The 18,389-nt window shown below is 45.6% G+C and overlaps 1 protein-coding gene across 1 annotated transcript in view; it reads right to left on the reverse strand.

Moving 5' to 3' along the window:
• Positions 1 to 15,817: 15,817 nt before the first annotated feature.
• The window catches only part of LOC141134007 (zinc metalloproteinase-disintegrin-like crotastatin), an 82,858-nt gene continuing 80,286 nt past the window's right edge, over positions 15,818 to 18,389 (reverse strand). The window contains exons 8-10 of the mRNA XM_073623600.1: positions 16,137 to 16,217; positions 15,979 to 16,054; positions 15,818 to 15,891 (exon numbers count right to left, since the gene is read on the reverse strand). Coding sequence (XP_073479701.1) covers positions 15,818 to 15,891; positions 15,979 to 16,054; positions 16,137 to 16,217 — 231 coding nt within the window. The remainder of the gene's footprint in view (positions 15,892 to 15,978; positions 16,055 to 16,136; positions 16,218 to 18,389) is intronic.

Genomic DNA, 18,389 nt, shown 5'->3' on the forward strand with positions numbered 1-18,389 from the left:
TTTACAACTACTTATTTTTCTCTTACTTTAAACAGCAAGTCAAGGTTAAAGCAATCCGAGTTAAAACTGCTAACCAGGAAACATTGCTGCTCTTTTAAAATCACCCAGTTTGTTAATTTTAAATATAAATTCTGTGTAATTCACAGGAGCTTAAAGAGGCTGTAAGAAAGGAATGCAGAGCGACCCAACATATTCTCAGCCCTGGGTCTTTATATGAGTCAGGATTCAGAAAGAAAAGCCTGGAGCAACAGCATGCAATGATGTATGCAAAGGGCGCACATGACAGTGGTAGCAGTGAAAGGGTTAAGGATAAGGTGATACAGTAGAGCCGAGGGGGAGGGATTATTAGGGGAGGGGTTATTTAAAAGGGGTTCCCGCTCTGGGAGGGACAACAGAGAATTGAGGAAAGTTGGAAGTGCAGGAACATGTCCGAATTAGAGGTTCTAATGGCCCAACTGCAGGAGGAAGCGGCGGTGTGAGGGACATCGTGGCTCCAAGAGACGATCGCAGCCGCGCTCCACGGTACAGAGCAGCAGGCAAGTGGGGGAGAGAGAAGTGTCACCAGAGCGCACCGTTCCCGGCCGCCTGAGCGGTTCTCTCCGGACTGCGTGACGTCAGCACAGCGGCAATCGGGCAGTCTTACTTCTAGACTCCCGGTGGGCCCACCGGCAAAACGAACGGCGGGAGGAGAACGGAGCAGCGGGCGTGCGGCCCCGGCGGGAAGAGAGAGGAGGCAGGAGGGAGAATCGTCCATAGTGCGGCCTAGAAGAAGGGGACATGCGGAGAGCGCAAGCCCCGCCCCCAGAATGACGGCAGGGAGCTCCGCCATTGCGGCTACAGCATTGCCTGGAGGGGTCCCTGGGCCTTATAGTTCCTCGGCAGGGGACAGGCAGAGTGGAGAAAGAGGAAGAGCTGGTCTGACACTGAACAGAGCGGAGGCCTGCAGGACTGTGGTAGCCCACACCGGTCCTGGGAAGGCTGTCCGGAAGTCGGCAGGAGGCTTTGCAGTGCGGAGGAGGGAAAGGATGTCGAGTCATGAGGCAGCCATGGTCACTAACCCGGGCGGGCCTTCATCTGATGACGGAGAAGAGTCGGGTCAGAGTGTGAGGCATCCGGATCGGAAGAGGATACGGGCCCCCTGTCCAGGAGGATGGTGCCAGGAGAGAGCAGACGGTCGGCTGATGGGGCAACACCTGTGCACCCCGGTAAGTCGTCACATTTAGGTTCCAATGCGATCTTAAATAATGTTGCGTGTGCAGGAGTTGAGGCAGTGGGGACAGGTAACAGCACGGTAGGAACTGCTGCAGTTGGGGTGGCTTCGGGTTTATTGGGGTTTTTAATGGGAATAAAGGAGCTAGTGCAGAGGTTTGAGGCTGCAGAGAGGCCGGCGGTGGGCCCGATAGCCGCTTGGGTTCCGCCGGCAGGGGCAGAATCGGAGGGTACAGGGCGGGGGGCTGGGACACCAGCAGTTGCAGCTGTGGTCACGTTGCCCAGTCCGGATGCCACAGGGAGTGGTGTTACGCAGGGGAAGGAAAAAGCGGCGCCGTCAGTGGAGGCTGCGGGGAGGCAGGACATAATTAGGCTGGCGGACGCAGCTCGATGTGAGGTGTATGTGTGCTACGAAGGGCCGTTAGGTGCTCACCTAAAGCAAGAGGTTCGGGAAAAGTTGTGGAAGGGTGAGTATGTGGAAATATTTTCGTTACTGCCCTTAGAAAAGTTCAACCTCGATAGAGTCAAGCCAAATGATTCCAAGAAGGAAGATGAGGAGAAGAGGAGGAATAGGCTGATACCTAGGACATTTGCTAACTGGTTGCAAGCGTTTGCAATTATGGCAAGTGTGATAGGGGAAAAGCAACCTGAACACTGTTCGGCGCTTTTCTGCTATCAAGATGCGATAGGGGAAGCGTATAGAGTATATGGCGGCACAGCATGGCTGAGATACGATGAACAGTTCCGGCAGCAGAGAGCGATACGCCCGGATCTACGTTGGGACCACAAGGACATCAGCCTGTGGATGCGTTTGATGACGAGGGCACAGAACCAGTTTTTTCAGGGAGGAGCCGGTGGACCTTCGGCCCAGGGACATTCGGCTGGAAACAAAAAAGGGGTTTGTTGGCAGTATAACACAGGGGCATGTAAGTTTGGAGGGACATGTAAGTATAAGCACGAGTGCTCGGGTTGTGGGGGAACTCATCCAGCATCCAGATGTTTTAAGCAAGGAAAAGGTCGACCTGGAGAGGCTGGGAATAAAAGGGAGGACTCCGGTGATAGTGGAAAGGATGCGGCCGTTTCTCGGTAAGTACCCTGACAGGAAAGCGGCACTTCTACTAGAAGAGGGTTTTTCGGTAGGTTTTAAGATCCCATGCACATTATCGGCTATCCCCCCCGGTGCCAAAAAATTTACGGTCCGCACTGCAACATCCAGAAGTGGTCTCGGAGAAACTGCAAAAGGAGGTTGCATTGGGTAGAATGAGTGGTCCTTTCCCGGTAGCGCCAATAGCCGATTTGGTTGTGTCACCGCTGGGCCTGGTGCCCAAAAAAGAGCCCAACAAATTCAGGCTCATTCACCACTTATCCTTCCCAAAAGGAGGATCAGTGAATGACGCCATAGATCAAGAGGCGTGCTCAGTGACTTATACGTCATTTGATGCCGCTGTAGGGTGGGTGCACCGTTCTGGAAAGGGAGCTTTGATGGCAAAGGCAGATGTGGAATCGGCTTTTCGACTGCTGCCAGTTCACCCGGATAGTTTCCGGTTGCTCGGGTGCCATTGGAATGGCGGATTCTATGTTGACCAATGCCTACCAATGGGTTGCTCAGTATCGTGTGCGATATTTGAACAATTCAGCTCTTTCGTGGAATGGGTAGTGAGGGACGTATCGGGAGTGAATTCGATAATTCACTACTTGGACGATTTCTTATGCATAGGCCCGGCCTCTTCTATAGTTTGTGCAGGGTTGCTGGCTTCATTGCAGCATATAGCGGAAAGATTTGGCATTCCATTAGCGGATGAAAAGACGGAGGGACCCTGCTCGGTCATCACGTTTTTAGGCATTGTACTAGATTCTGAGGCGATGGAATGTAGGTTACCGGAGGACAAATTGGAGGATTTAAAGAAAGAGGTCGCAGGCTCGATTGGACAGAGGAAGGTACAACTGCGAAGGTTACAATCAGTGTTGGGCAAGCTGAATTTTGCAAGCCGCATACTACCGATGGGGAGAGTGTTTAGTCGCCGGCTGGCGGCTAGCACGAGCAGGATCAAATCACCAAAGCGTTTTGTAAGGTTGGGGAAAACGCATAGGGAGGATCTAAGGGTATGGCATACCTTTCTGGAATCCTTTAACGGTAGGGCAATGTGGATGTCAGGACCAGTCAGCAATTTTGACTTGAAACTGTTTACAGATGCTGCGGGATCTACAGGATTTGGGGCGTTTTTTCAGGGGCAATGGAGCGCAGGTCCATGGCCGCAATCTTGGGTAAATGAGGGCTTCACAAAGAATTTGGTTCTGCTGGAATTGTTTCCAGTGGTTCTGGCGGTGGAGCTATGGGGTGCATCGTTCAGGGATCTGAAGGTGCGCTTCCATGGGGACAATTTGGGGGTGGTGCAGGTGATAAATAGGGTCACGGCATCGTCCCCGCCAGTTATCAGGTTGCTGCAGCACTTAGTGTTACGATGTTTACAACTGAATGTCTTCATCCATGCTGTCCACTTACCGGGGGTGGAAAACTTAATTGCTGATGCGTTGTCTCGCTTCCAGTGGGACAGGTTCCGAGAGTTGGCGCCGGAAGCGGAGCAACAGGGGGTACCTTGTCCAGATTGGCTGTGGGAGATAGCATTGGCATCGTCGCTGGATGGATAAAGCAGTCGGTAAGTGGGGCTACCTGGGCAGCATACACTAAGGTATGGCAGGAGTGGATGTCGTTCGTACACGGTTTAGGTGAGGAGCCGATAGGGCAGGGAGTACGTTCGCTATTGCTGTATTATATGGCAAGGAAACTGAACAAGGGTGCGTCGGTGTCAGTGGTTAATACACATTTAGCGGGGTTGGCTTTCCTTTTCAAGCTACAAGGGCAGCCTGACGTCACCAAGGATTTTAGGGTGCGACAAGCATTAAAGGGTTACTGGAGGGCAGTGGTCAAGTGTGACTCCAGGAGACCGGTGACTTTTGAAATTCTGATGGGTATTGTGGATCAATTGTTAGAGGTTTGCTCATCAGCTTATGAAGTTATTTTGTTTAAGGTGGCTTTTGTGTTAGCGTTTTTTGGAGCATTTAGGATAGGAGAACTGGTTAGTCCTTCCAAAAAAGTGCAAGGGGGAGTAGAGTTCCAGGATGTTAAGCTAGAAGAGGATGGGGTTGCGATATTCTTAAGGAAGTCTAAGACGGATCGGGGGGAAGAGGTAGGATGGTACGGGTTTATCCCATTCAGGGATCCCCTCAGTGCCCGGTGGGCACAGTCAGGGAATTTTTGAAGGTTCGGCCGGAGTTTCAGGGCCCCTTTTTAGTTCATTTGGATGGGAGTATGTTATCCCGTTTTCAGTTTGGGGCAGTTTTTAAGAAATGTTTGCGGGGTGTGGGGCTGGAGGAGAAGGATTTTTCATCCCACTCATTTAGGATAGGAGCCGCTACAGAGGCAGCCAGATTGGGTATGGATGTGGAGGTAATAAAACGGATTGGGCGGTGGGAATCCAACAGATTCCAATCTTATGTACGGCCTCACTTGGCGGTAAGATTGTAGTTAGACAGGGTTTTTTTTGTTGTTTTTGGGGATTTGTTATAAGCCGATGTTATGGCCGGTTGTGTAAGTCTGCATATTCAATGTTGAGTATAGTGTTCTTGTCTTCTTCTAATTTCAGGTTCGGCGCCAGGAATGGTCTGGATTATGGGCCATTCTTATGTGTGTTGGGGGGCAAGGAGGGGAGACGCTCGGCATGAGGGTAGGCAGTTAGGCTTTGATAGGCGGGAGGCGTATCTAACGTGGTTGGGTATACTGGGCATGTTGTGGGGTAGATTGGTTCCGGAGGTGCACCGTTATGCACAAAGGGAGGGGCTGCCAGATGTATTAGTTGTACATGTTGGTGGCAATGACCTAGGCATCTGATCTATGATAGACATCACACGAGACATCAAGTTTGATGTTTGGCGCTTAATGACGGAATTCCCCAAGATGATTATTGTCTGGTCGGACATGGTTGCCCGGACGTCTTGGAGAATGGCCAGGTCGGTGGAAGGTGTGAATAGAGCAAGGAGGAAGATAAACAGGGAAGTGAGTAAATTTGTGGTGTGTAATGGGGGGTTGGCAATTCGGCATATGGAATTGGATTTCGAGACATGGAGGTATTTGAGGCGTGATGGGGTCCATCTCAATGATGTGGGCACAGATTTGTGGGCTTTAGGCTTACAAGATGGGATACAGCGAGCTATTCGGGTGTGGAGGGGCACCCAAAAGTAAGGTATTACTATTGGGGTGCTATGGAGGGCGTTGGTCTGGGCAAGGGAAGGAAGATGGCAAAAAAGTAAGAGTGGGGATCTAACGTTGGTATGGGTCCGGAGGTTTTTGGTTACCGGTTAACGGAGGTTAGCCGGGAAGTGATAATGGGGCACTGCGGTCATGACAGTCTCTGAGCCAGCTTGTCGGCTTGAGGCCTATTTGAGATTTTGGATTAGGGCTGCAGTGCATAGTTGTTATGGCCATCAGATTGATTTGCTAAGTTATTGCTCAGACCAACGCTCTTTAGATTTATAGGTTGTGTAACAGATGTTTTTGGTTGTTGTTTTTTTGATGACAGAATTTTATATTTTTTAACTTGAAAATAGACATTGTTTAAATAAAGCAGGCTGCTACGGCCTTTTTGTTACTCCAAAGCTGGTGTGGTCTTATTTATTTAGAGTAAAAGTATAAGGGGTTTTGATAATGGTTAATAAACATCTGTTATCCAACAGTCAAGCAGGGAAAAGAATCAATGAGGATTTGCACAGTACAATCATGAAAAAAAGGGTTTGCTGAAAGATTATTGTTACAAAAGAGTTGTTTATCAAGTATACAATTGCTTTTTCTAAGTATTATGGTAGTCTAAATCAGGGGTGTCAAACTCAATTTCATAGCAGGCCACATTAGCATTATGGTTGCCCTCAAGAGGCCTGTTGTTTCTGTAATGCCCCGTACACACGAGCTGACATTGATCGGACATTCCGACAACAAAATCCATGGATTTTATCCGACGGATGTTGGCTCAAACTTGTTTTGCATACACACGGTCGCACAAAGTTGTCGGAATTTCCGATCGCCAAGAACGCGGTGACATACACCAAGTACGACGAGACTAGAAAAGGGCAGGTCCTAACCAAGCGCGGCACCCTTTGGGCTCCTTTTGCTAATCTCGTGTTAGTAAAAGTTTGGTGAGAGACGATTCGCGCTTTTTCAGACTCGTGGCTTTCAGATCGTTTTCTGCTGTTCAGTTTGTGCTTGTGGGTTTGTATCTGGTCTTCAGTGCGTGCAGTGAGTTGATTTATCATTGTGTTCTTGTTCGTTCGTTACTGATTTTCAGGTCGCTCTTCACAGGCCTTGCTGTTCTTCAGTGTGTTTAGTTACTTCGTTCTGAGCAGCCGACCGTTTTCTAGCCATGTTGCATATACGTAATCCTCGTAGAGTTCGTGCTGTGCGGGGGCTTGGTGTTGGGGTTCTTACCTTGACACAAGTCCAGTCCATGAACAGGGTGGGGAGGAGTTCATGGACCAAGAATCGGTTGCTTCAGCGTGACCAATTCTGTCACATGCCTTTGCTCCGTGATATCCGTGAGAATAATCCTGATGATTTCAGGAACTTTCTCCGGATGACGGACCCTGTATTTCACCATTTGTTGGCTTTGCAAACCCCTTATATTAGCAGGCAGGATACCTGCATGAGGCAAGCCATCACTCCGGAGCAGAGGCTAGACGCCACCCTGCGGTACTTGGCGACGGGGAGAAGCCTGCAGGACCTCAAGTTCTCGACAGGCATCTCCCCCCCAGGCTCTGGGGATCATTATCCCAGAGACCTGTTCTGCCATCATCCAGGTCCTGCAGAAGGAGTATATTAAGGTAAGATTTATCCTTTAATATCACATTTTATTGTATTTAATGTTTGATAATATATTGTATTTCTTTCCTTATTCCCTAATTACCATGATTGGAATATGCTGTGAATGTCCCCTTTGTCCTCATTCATGCTTGATTTTTCTGTAATTTTTTTTTGTCCTTCATACATATTTGCCTTCACTTACCTCCCCAGCATGGTCTCCTGGCCCTATATTCACCTCATGTAGTCACTTAACAATGTATTTTATCAGCTCCATAGTAGTGCTTTACCCCAAATACCCTCTAAAATGTTTTAAAGTGTGATTTGTGCTTTAAATTCTGGCAGAGTGCCAGAGGCTTTTTTGGGGGGGTCCCCAAATCATTTGGAACCCTCCCTCCCCCCAACTGCTAAGTCAGCTGATACCAATTCTCTATCTATCCTCAATCCTCTATCTGCTGACTTTGCCAAACCCATACACACTATACCCATCTCTTTTGTGTTCATATTTATGGATGAATTCCCCAAAGCATGTAGTGCAAGGGCCTGCCTGAATACTTTCAAATGGTACTGTTTAAAGTTTTTGTATCCTATTACCATCTTGATAGGTAATATCAGAATTTCCAAATGTGCTCAAATGTGTACAGTGTGCATTTATATCTTTGTATTATGACACTTCTTACCTGTCCAGTGGGCCATCAATAGTTTAACTAAGGAGGGGCTGGCCAAAGTAATACACATTACTTAGGCATTCATCTCTCAATGAAGTGGAGAGGGTTACCTGTCCAAGAGCTCCCCCCCCCCCCCCCAAAATGTTAGAAATGGCCCATGAGGGGGGGGAGGGGGAATCTGATAGGTGTACCTTATACTTTGGTCTTTAAAAACTCCCTCAAATAAATGTTATCTTGATGTTGGCCAAGAATGTTTGTGTCTAATCTGCTTTATCTGTTTATGTGCAAAATGACTAAGTTTTTTTTGTTGTTTGACTCCACAGTTTCCTTCCACGCCACAGGAATGGCAGACTGTGGCCTCCCACTTTGCCCAGTGGTGGGACTTTCCTAACTGCGGAGGGGCAATTGATGGGAAACAAGTCTACATCGTCCCACCACCCAACTCGGGGTCATACTATTTCAACTATAAGGGGTTCAATAGTATTGTGATGTTGGCGGTGGTGTCGGCTACTTACGAGTTCCTGTATGTGGACGTGGGGAAGAATGGCCGGATATCCGATGGTGGAGTCATTGCTCAGACGGAGTTCTACAGGCGTCTCCAGAATGGCAGCTTGGACTTGCCACCTCCAGAAGACAATGTGGAAGGACTCCCATTCGTCTTCGTTGCGGATGAAGCGTTTGCGCTGGGGGACCATCTTATGCGGCCATTCCCGATGAGGACCCTCACCCCAGACCAGAGGGTTTTTAATTACCGGCTGGCCAGAGCAAGAAGAGTGGTGGAGAACATGTTTGGAATCATGGCCAGCCGGTTCCGCCTATTTCTTACACCCATACACATGACGGAGTACAAACTGAATCACATCATCCTGGCGTGCTGTGTTCTACACAACTTTTTATTCTGCCAACTATGCTGGCTCAGTTGGGCCTGAGGCCGGAATTCTAAATGAAACAACCCTGACGGCGCTTGAAAGTGGCCGTCCTGGCTTGCCCCCCCCGAGTGCCCATGATGTCCGGCTAAGATACCTTGAATATTTTGCGGGTAGGGGGGCTATCAATATGCCAGACAATGTCTGAAACCTTTTTCAAATAATAAAAAAAAATAACTACTAAAATCTTTGGTGACATTTACTGCTATTGTTTCTTTTAGCTGACCCTGACAGAAATGTGGTGAGTCCTGAAAATGGCGTGATTGTGTAACATTACAAAGCACTGTTGGGTGTTATTTACTAAAGGCATTTTACCTTAGGAAATAACCCCCATTGTCACTGAAAACACCAATTAGAGCACAACAAAAGTTTTGGAGCGTTGAAACAATAATCCACACATTCTTGATTAACAATCTTTTTAATACCAGCACAATCACATGTGCATTTAGAAAAGGTTTTTAAAACAAACCAACATGTTTGTTGTATAACAGTTTTTGGGGTCACATTAGAAAAAGTAGCAATGTCCATTTAAGATAAAACAGGCATGTTTAAAACCAACAAGAAAGACACAAATCTTGAACTTACAAAGTTCACATTTGGTAGAACTTGAAGGCAATATCAGACATGAGTATTTACAAACTGTGTTTTTTATATTGCATTCAGATGGGATGAAGTCACCCCAGCAAAAGCCAAATTTTGAAGATGCACACAAATTGCCGAATGTCAACATGTGCTACCTGCCATCATGGGGGATCAAGGGACGGTGTTGGGGGTGCAACCCCTTCCTCACAGCTACTTTATTATTGAGGAAGGGGTTGCACCCCCAAAACGCGTCCATTGATCTCCCGTGATGGCAGATAGAACATGTTGACACACTGTGTGCATCTTCAAAATTTGGCTTTTCACAAATATGTCAAAAAATTGTATACATTTTTAGCTCACAAAAAACAAAGGGATTTGGATTTGTTTTAAACTCTCCCTAAAACATCAATGATGTTCTTCATTTTTTTTTGAACATCATTGATGTTTTTCTGGATGTTTTCCAAGTCCCTATTACACCCCATGATCTCCCCGATCAGGATCTGGATCACTTTCAGAGGTGAAATGCCCTGGATCCACAACACGATCACCTAAAAAGATAGAAACAAACACACACCATGTATTATAAATATGCCGCCATCCATCTCTTACCTGAGCCTGTGGTCGCAGACACTCACCTGTTGTGGTGACAATTTCCACCACATCTTCCTCCTCCTCCTGCTCTGCTTGGCTTAGGTGGATTTCCCCTTCTTCCAGAGGTGGGGATCTGTGGTCTCCTCAGAAGAGGGGTGTCCTCCGAGTCTTTTATCCCCTATGTAAAAACAAATAGGTATACTTAGCACACAGATATTTGATGGCAGAACTATAAATATGAAACATTGCTTGGAAGTGGGGTACAATTGTCTCTTTTGGCTGAGTTCCAAGATGTTGAAATTGTATTGTCCTTTGTCAAGCTTGAATACTTACCTGTTTAGTACAAGCTTCACAGATGGAGACACCCCTATAGTATACACTGGAGCACCTGTGTGGGACCCCCTAATAAAAAGGGTGTTATTGTGTCCCACACTAGTGCTCCAGAGTCCAGATGTGAAAACTGCTGCTTAGTGTCCTCTCCTTACACAGAATCTAGTTTGCATTTCATTCTAGTTACAAACCCATCTACACAACCAAATTATTTTCAGACAAGTAGGCCAAAAAAATGTTTTAAAATGCATATGGCCAAAACAATGGTGTGTTCTAGGCCGTACGAACAATGTTTCATATGAACGAATAATGTGCCCATGAACATGAAAGTTGCCATTTTAAACTGGACAACAGTTAAGAAAAGCACATGGAGCAGCACGAACGTAAAAAACATAAAGAATAGGAACACAGGACATCTACTTACTTTTTTGCAGCACTCTCCTAATCCTTCTGTACTGCTCGTGCTCCCTTAATTTGAGGTCCGACCAGCGCTTCCTGAGCTGATCTTTCGATCGCCGTACCCCGAAATTCCGGTGCAGACTTTTGACCACTTTCGCCATGATCTTGGCCTTTCTGACATTGGGGTTGGGGTAAGGTCCATACTTCCCATCATAGTCGGCCTTCTTCAGGATGTCCACCATCTCCAACATCTCCCCAAAGGACATATTCAATGCCTTAAATCATCTCCTTCTGGATCGGGACGTTTCAGGCTCCGGGCTTTCCTCCTCCTCCTCCTCGTTGGTGTAATTATCTGACACCTGCTGTGTCTCCGTCATGTGCTCTTCCCCCACTGCGCCAAACGAGAAGGGGCAGGAAATAGACTAGAAAAAATGTCAGGGGTGTGCGGAGTTTCACGCAGGAGCAGTGTCTATAAAGCGTAACACGCGTGCGTAGTACGTACGATCTGTGAGCGGAGGAAGGAGTAACGGAGGCGCCGATCGTGATAGCGAAGGTAAGATTTAACATTGGGCCTATACTGTTTCTAGATTGAGGCCTGTATTTGCACAAGTTTAGAAGACTTTAGGCTGACATTAGGGTTTGTCTTGTGTTGTGTCTTGCAGTGAAAATGGATATCTTGAAGGATCAGGACTTTATGCCAATCTTCATTGATATGTTCAGGGAGCTGCCCTGTCTGTGGCAGGTAAACCACCCTGAATATAAGAACCAAACAAAGAGGAAGGCAGTGCTGGATAATTTGCTGCAATTTGTGAAGTCGGTGATCCCCACGGCAGATCCTAATTGGTGGCCTGAGGAGCACTTATCTAAGGGAGCACAAGAAGGTCCAGGATTCCCAGAGATCAGGGCTTCTGACGCCCAACCTGGGCCTTCCAAGCAGCAACATATGGAGGAGCTCAGATTGAGCCAGGTATAGCATTCTTCTAAATATTGCTGGTTGTCCAATTAATGATGTTAAATAGATGTTAGTTAGGAGTACTAATTTATGATTGTGATTGATGAAGCAAAAACTAAAACCATGTCCCTTTTTCATACACTGGGAAGTCTCAGCCAGGAGGTGGCCGGGCCAAGCAAGCTGCCTGATATCCAGGTCCCTCCCCTACACCGTCAAAGACAAAGTGGCAGGAAGAGGAGTAACCTGGAGGAGGCTGCCATAGGCCTCTTTTGGAAGGCTACTGAGGCCCTCAGAACACCACACAGTGTGGAAGAGGATTTTGCTGTCATAACTGCCTGCAAAATGATGCAGATGGAGGAAGGCCAACGACTCCTGTGTGAGTTCTTAATTTTGGAAGCTCTAAATAAGGGGTTGAGGGGCCAACTCACATGTGCAACCCACAATTGTCACCTCACCCATGGTCCTCCTCCTCCTCCAGGTCCTACTCCTCCTCCTCCAGGTCCTACTCCTCCTCCTGCCACATCTCCAACACCACAGCCACAGCCAGGAAGGAAGTGTGGAAGGAAGACCAGAGAGTGATGACCTGGGTTCAGTCTGGTCTGGCAAAATATGCAGCCTCTTGTAGTACCACAGCGTGGGGACACATATGTCATCTGCTGCTTTCCGGATCTCTGGGACTTCTGGACCAGACTGCACTCCCTTAGATATGGACTCCTCAGGCCACCAATTTTGCAGTAAAATAATTGATGTCTGCCCTGGGGGTCCAAGGCTTCGCCAATTTCTGATGTTTCTCCAGCGTTGCCTCCCTCTTTGTTTGGTTCTGAGCCCTTAATAAAGGAATTTTTGTTTCAATTATACTTGCCTATGTGTGTTTTCCTTCAAAAAGGACAATTTGTTTGTGAGGAGGCAGGTACATTTCAAAAATACAATGTGAAATTTACAAGAGACACCAACACCAAACAATCTCATTGAGATTAAATAATACAAGATAATAGAGGTGTCGTGGTAACTTGACACAAAAAACACACACAAAAATATTCTGGAGTACAACAAAAAAAAAAAAACCAACCCATCAGCCTTGAAACAAATACAAACCCAACAAAAAATAAAAAAATAAAAATCAGCCTTGAAAAAAATACAAAACCAAAAAAAAAATAACCAAAAAAAAATTTTGTCATTGTGACAAATCAAAATATATTGAGGGGATCACGATAAATAATAAAGAAATACGTTTGTAAGAACTCTGTGTGAATATGAACAGCAAAACTACTTTATTCTTCTAGCATTATAAAGAAGAAGAGAGTGCGCTGCATTAAACAATTTTTAACAATGCAGCCTGACGAAAGTGCTCTATCCATTCCGAATGCTAATTTTACCAGACCGAGCTGTTCCGTCTAGGAATTTCTTCTGAGCATGCGTGACACTTTGTGCGTCGGAATTGTCCACACACGGTTGGAATTGACGCGATCGGATTTTGTTGTCGGAAAATTTTATAGCCTGCTCTCAAACTTTGTGTGTCGGAAAATCCGATGGAAAAAGTCCGATGGAGCCCACACACAGTCGGATTTTCCGACAACACGCTCCGATCGCACATTTTCCGTCTGAAAATCCGACCGTGTGTACGGGGCATAAGACTATATAAATGTATCAACATTTTATCATACTAACCCTCTCGCGCCTGTGCTATAGCCAAATAATGGCTACAGCCCGGATCTTAATTGCCGGTAGGCCATCAATAGACATCCTCCCGTGCACGAGCTGCATACGTGCCCCCTGTGGGGCGTGCACGGCGCACTCTGTGATCACTGAGCCAATGAGACTCGGCTGATCACAGATCGGAGTAAGGGGCTGATCCCAGCCCCTTACAACGTGATCAGCTGTCCGCCAATGACAGCTGATCACGTGATGTAAACAAAGGATCAGTAATCGGCTTTTTTTCTGCTCGCGCTGACAGCGTGAGCAGAAAAAGAAAGCTGATCACCGGTCAGCCGATCAGCGGTCCCGAAGAGGGTGAGACATCATCCTCATATCTGTGCCCACCAGTGCCACCTGCCAGTGCATAGCAATGCCGCTAACCAGTGCCACCTACCAGTGCCCACCTGTGCCACTTATCAATGCAAACCTGTGCCACCTATCAATGCCCATTAGTGCTGCCATTCAGTGCCTCATCATAAGTGCTACCTATCAGTGCTGCCTTTCAGTGTCACCTAGCAGTGCCCATCAGTGCCACCTATCAGTGCCACCTATCAATGCTCTTCAGTGCTGCCCATCAGTGCCACCTATCAGTGCCCACCAGTGCTACCTCATCAGTGCCCACCGGTGCCGCCTCATCAGTGCCCACCAGTGCTACCTATCAGTGTCCATCAGTACCGCTTTATCAGTGCCCATTAGTGCAGCCTATCAGTGCCCATCAGTGCAGTCTCATCAGCGCACATTAATGAAGGAGAAAAATTACCTGTTTGCAAAATTTAATAACAAACTATAAAACTGTTTTGTTTTTTTTTCAAAATTTTTGATCTGTTTTTGTTTTTTTAGCAAAATATAAAAAACCCAGCAGTTATTAAATACCACCAAAAGAAAGCTCCATCAACAGTGTTGCATGGCCGCGCAATTGTCGTTCAAAGAGTGACAGCGCTGAAAGCTGAAAATTGGTCTGGGCAGGAAGGGGGTTTAAGGGCCCAGTAAGCAAGTGGTTAAATAACTGCCTCTGCATTTAATTATTACTGGTTTTAGTAATAACTTAAGCTGTGAAGGGCAGGTGCAGACTGGCATGGAGCAGACTCATGCTCCTGTACCAGAAGGTGTAGGTCTGAAAAGAAGGGTCACACGCTGCTGGTGTAATCCACAAGAAACTTTATTGCAGACTGCTCAGACAGAACATGGTTCTTCCATGGTGTTCTGTGTCAGCAGTCACCAATGCAGAGAGAAGCGTAAGATCTGGCGGAGGAGTTCTGTCCTCCTGTCTGATGCCGACTGCTGAGACAAGGTGGGGGCAGAAACAAGTGGGGTTCCGCAACTGCAGGAGAGGTGCGGGGGCCACATGAAATGGCCTGATGGGCTGGATTCCGCGCACGGGCCTTGTGTATGACACATGTGGTCTAAATGATGCTCCAACAACTTATGTAGACTTACGTATTCAAGAAGACATACTAAATGACTGAAGGAAAATATAACAATGCAACATTTTAATTTCAATCGTTTTTATTAGTTTTAATAAAATGCAATAAAGTGTACATAACATTTAGCCCGGAGCACCAAGTCTTTAAAGTGTCAGTAATCCATAAGGTATAGTGAAACATTGATGCAATTTAAGGAGCATTTAAAGAAGAGCTATCATTACAAACGTTTAAGGTTATTTAACTGAACAGGTTTCCCTCCCCTCCAACAATGCTCATAGAAAGGAGACTGATTTATGATTGATCTCTGCTCTCTGGCAACAAGGGCTGCTCTGGAGATCAGTGCTGCAAAACATGTAAAAAAACAAAAAAAAACAAAACATAGCTGCAGCGCTATGTGAGATTTCAATATTATGAATGAGGAATGAGCAATCAGCGCTGTTATACATGGCACTGGTCCTAAAATTGCTGATCATTCATGCATAAAGTTAATCCATTGGCTGTCCAGGCTGTAAATGTGTAAAAGCAACTGCTGATAGACACAGAGACGCTGCTTGTTCATTCACAATAGTAGAAGACCACTTGGAGCTGCGGTTCTGTGTAATGTATCTGTGGCTGCTTTTACTTCATACAAGACTTTGGCAGATACCTTACACAGAGCTGCAGTTCTAAGTGATCTTTTAGTGAATGAACAAGCAGCGCTGATTATTTATTTAGTAACAGTGACAGATCACTCAGCTTAGAGAAAGAGAACGGCTCTTTTCTGGCTCTACCTCCCCCATAATTTGGGGTTAAAAAGGGGGTGAAGCTACAGTACTGTTAACCAGTACTGGAAGTTATAAAGCATCATACTCTTGACTGTGTGGTGTATAACAGAAGGCAACCATACAGGGTGCCTCTCCAACCAGCAATGGATCACAGACAGCCTTTGTACCAGGCTAAGAATTATAAATATTCAATTGCAAATATATCCCTATAGAGATGCTGGATTCATGAATCCATGAAGAATTATGCAAGGCAGGGCAGTTGAGTAATAAAAAAAAAAGAATAAGGTTACGCTTTACATACAATTCTCAAGTATTTCTTTTTATGCATGTGTTAGTCATTTCATTCACTCTTTTTGTTCTTGAATTTGTTTCTGTGCTTTTTTAATAAATAGTCTTTTACTTGTCTCCTGTGGAACAGCACCTTGCTTAGGTTCACATGTCCAATGCCAACGTCCACAGTATCAATGGCCACCACCATAAAGAAAAAGCTTCCAGAATAAACTGACCTATAGAACAAAATATAAAAGGTGACTGATTCTCTTTGAAGCCAGATATATAATGTATCCATAGCTTGCATCGGATATTAAACTCACTTGCTCTTGCAGGGACATTACAGTTTGGAGGCGCCCAGCCTGGCTCACACTGACACTGCAGTTCATGATCACAAATCTGCAGAAAATTGAGTTTAAATACACATAATCATTAATTTTAACAAAATCTTTCTATAGTTTCTGGAGCAACAATGTCTCACCGAGTGTTCTGGGCACTGTTTTGCACAGCCTTCTGTCATGAAGGTCTCCTCTATATTGGAGCATTTCCCATTATAACACACCTGAAAAAACAGACATGTGACCATAGCAAGAAATATAGCAATACAATATACTAACACCTCCTGCGCATCAGTGTGGTGGACTATTAGCAATTCTTCATGTGCACTCCTTGATCTGCACAAAACAGAGATAATTCAGACCTTGTTGCCCTCTAAAGACTGGGGTTGTCTTGATAGCAACTGCAAAAACACAAACAGAAGAGGGCACACCAATCTAGTGCATTATCCCATGAATATTTTATTACAAGTCGGTAAAATAAATGTTCTAGAACACAGTGGTTCGTTAAACCCAGAGCATTCCAAAACCAAGGAGAAGCTGTCCGGGATCCTAACCGGCTTACGCGTGTTAAGGGTAAACCCTCTTCCTCAAAGCCTCCTAGGAAGAGGACTGACCCTTGAAATGCATAAGATGGTTAGGATCCCGGACAGCATTTTCCTGGTTTTGGAATGCTAAGGGTTTGACAAACCACTGTGCTATGAAAAAGCAGCTTGATATGCTGTCTATCTGCATGGTTTGTGAGTATATTTATTTTACCGACTTGTAATAAAATATTCATGGGATAATGCTCTTGGCTGGTTTGCCCTCTTCTGTTTGTTTTTGCAGTTGCTATTAGGACAACCCCAGTCTTTAGAGAGTAGCAAGGTCTGAATTATCTATATTTTGTGTGGATCAAGGAGTGCACGTTTACCAACTTGTAATAATATATTCCTGAGATAATGCAGTAGGCTGGTGCGCCCTCTTCTGTTTTTGCAAGAAATATAGCAAACCACACACATCATAACCACAAATAAAATATTGTAAAGAAGATGTAATTCCTAACTGGATGATGTGGTTTGCTAAAAAGTCAAGAATATGTTTGCAATGTTCATAGGTTTTTGTATCTCATTGCTGCTAAACTCCTCCATTCTTATTGCAGTCACTTCTAACCAGATACACCTACTGCAGCATCAGCTGTACATCACTGCTCAGGACTGGCTTCCTAACAGTAACAATGGTGAACCATGTTCATGCCTGCAGCATGGCTGCTTGTACTCTCCCCCACTGGAACATGTGACGGGGGGAACAAAACAGGAGCATGACTGGGAGACAGCTGTCATCCCATAACAGGAAGCACCTGAACAAGAACCTTCATGGCAGGATTAACAGATATTATATTAATCAAAAATGCAGATATAAAAGGAGTGAAAACATTCAAAATTACTTTAACATGTTAAAGCTTACATAAGTGTAGCACCCCCAGAGGCATGTCAGAGACAGGGTGGATTAGCATTTTCACCAGGGTTGAGTTCCTGGTGAATGACACTGTGACTTTGACAAATAAACCCAATTTATTCAACAGCAAGTGATGACAAAGGAGAGAGGGCATCGTATATCCAGAGCACAGTTCTGCAGAGACTCCAGTCTCCACTCTTCACACGAAACGTCCTTCAAACACTTGCAGCCCTCCCTACACAACAGGTCTAGGAGGATACCAGCACTGATAATACTCCTCCCAAGATCAATGAATGGGGTGCACGAGACTATCTCCCCAAGGTAACACAGATGATATTTAAATCCTTCCCCAGCATGCACCACTGCTAACTCCTGGTGGTTGGCCAAAGAACACTACAAATATTCATACTCCAGGACTATTGCTTCTCCCCTCTGTAAAACCAGTGACACCCCCATCATAACAAGCAGGAACAAACCATCAGGCTGGAGTTAGGAAAACCAAAGGAAAGCAGCACCATCTATCAATTAAAGAGTAATTCCACTTTCATGGGAAAAAATAAGTCATATTGTAATTGAATGTTATTAAAAATTACCTTTCCTTTTTAAGCTGCAGCACTATAATTTTCTGTAAAATACAATGCAATATGGCTACCTGGAGGTATTCTGTACACGTACACAATGCCCCCTGAGAATGTAATTTCCTGCTTGAGTGATTGGCTTACTGATTTTCCCAGAAGTCTGCACTAAGATACAAGTTAGATTTTTGGCATCCCCTGTAACAAAAATGTAATTTTTGGTGAGATGCTCCTAAAAGGAAATCTCGTCTAAAGGGATGCAGGACTTGCCAATTTCCTCATTAGAGCCCTGCAAGTGCAACAGCAGATTGATAATTATAACACCACTCCTATACAAATTTACTCTGCACGTGGACACAGGCACACAAACAACTATTTCTTCAGAAT

This window comes from Aquarana catesbeiana, linkage group LG03, assembly GCF_042186555.1.
Source record: "Aquarana catesbeiana isolate 2022-GZ linkage group LG03, ASM4218655v1, whole genome shotgun sequence".
NCBI lineage: Eukaryota > Metazoa > Chordata > Amphibia > Anura > Ranidae > Aquarana > Aquarana catesbeiana.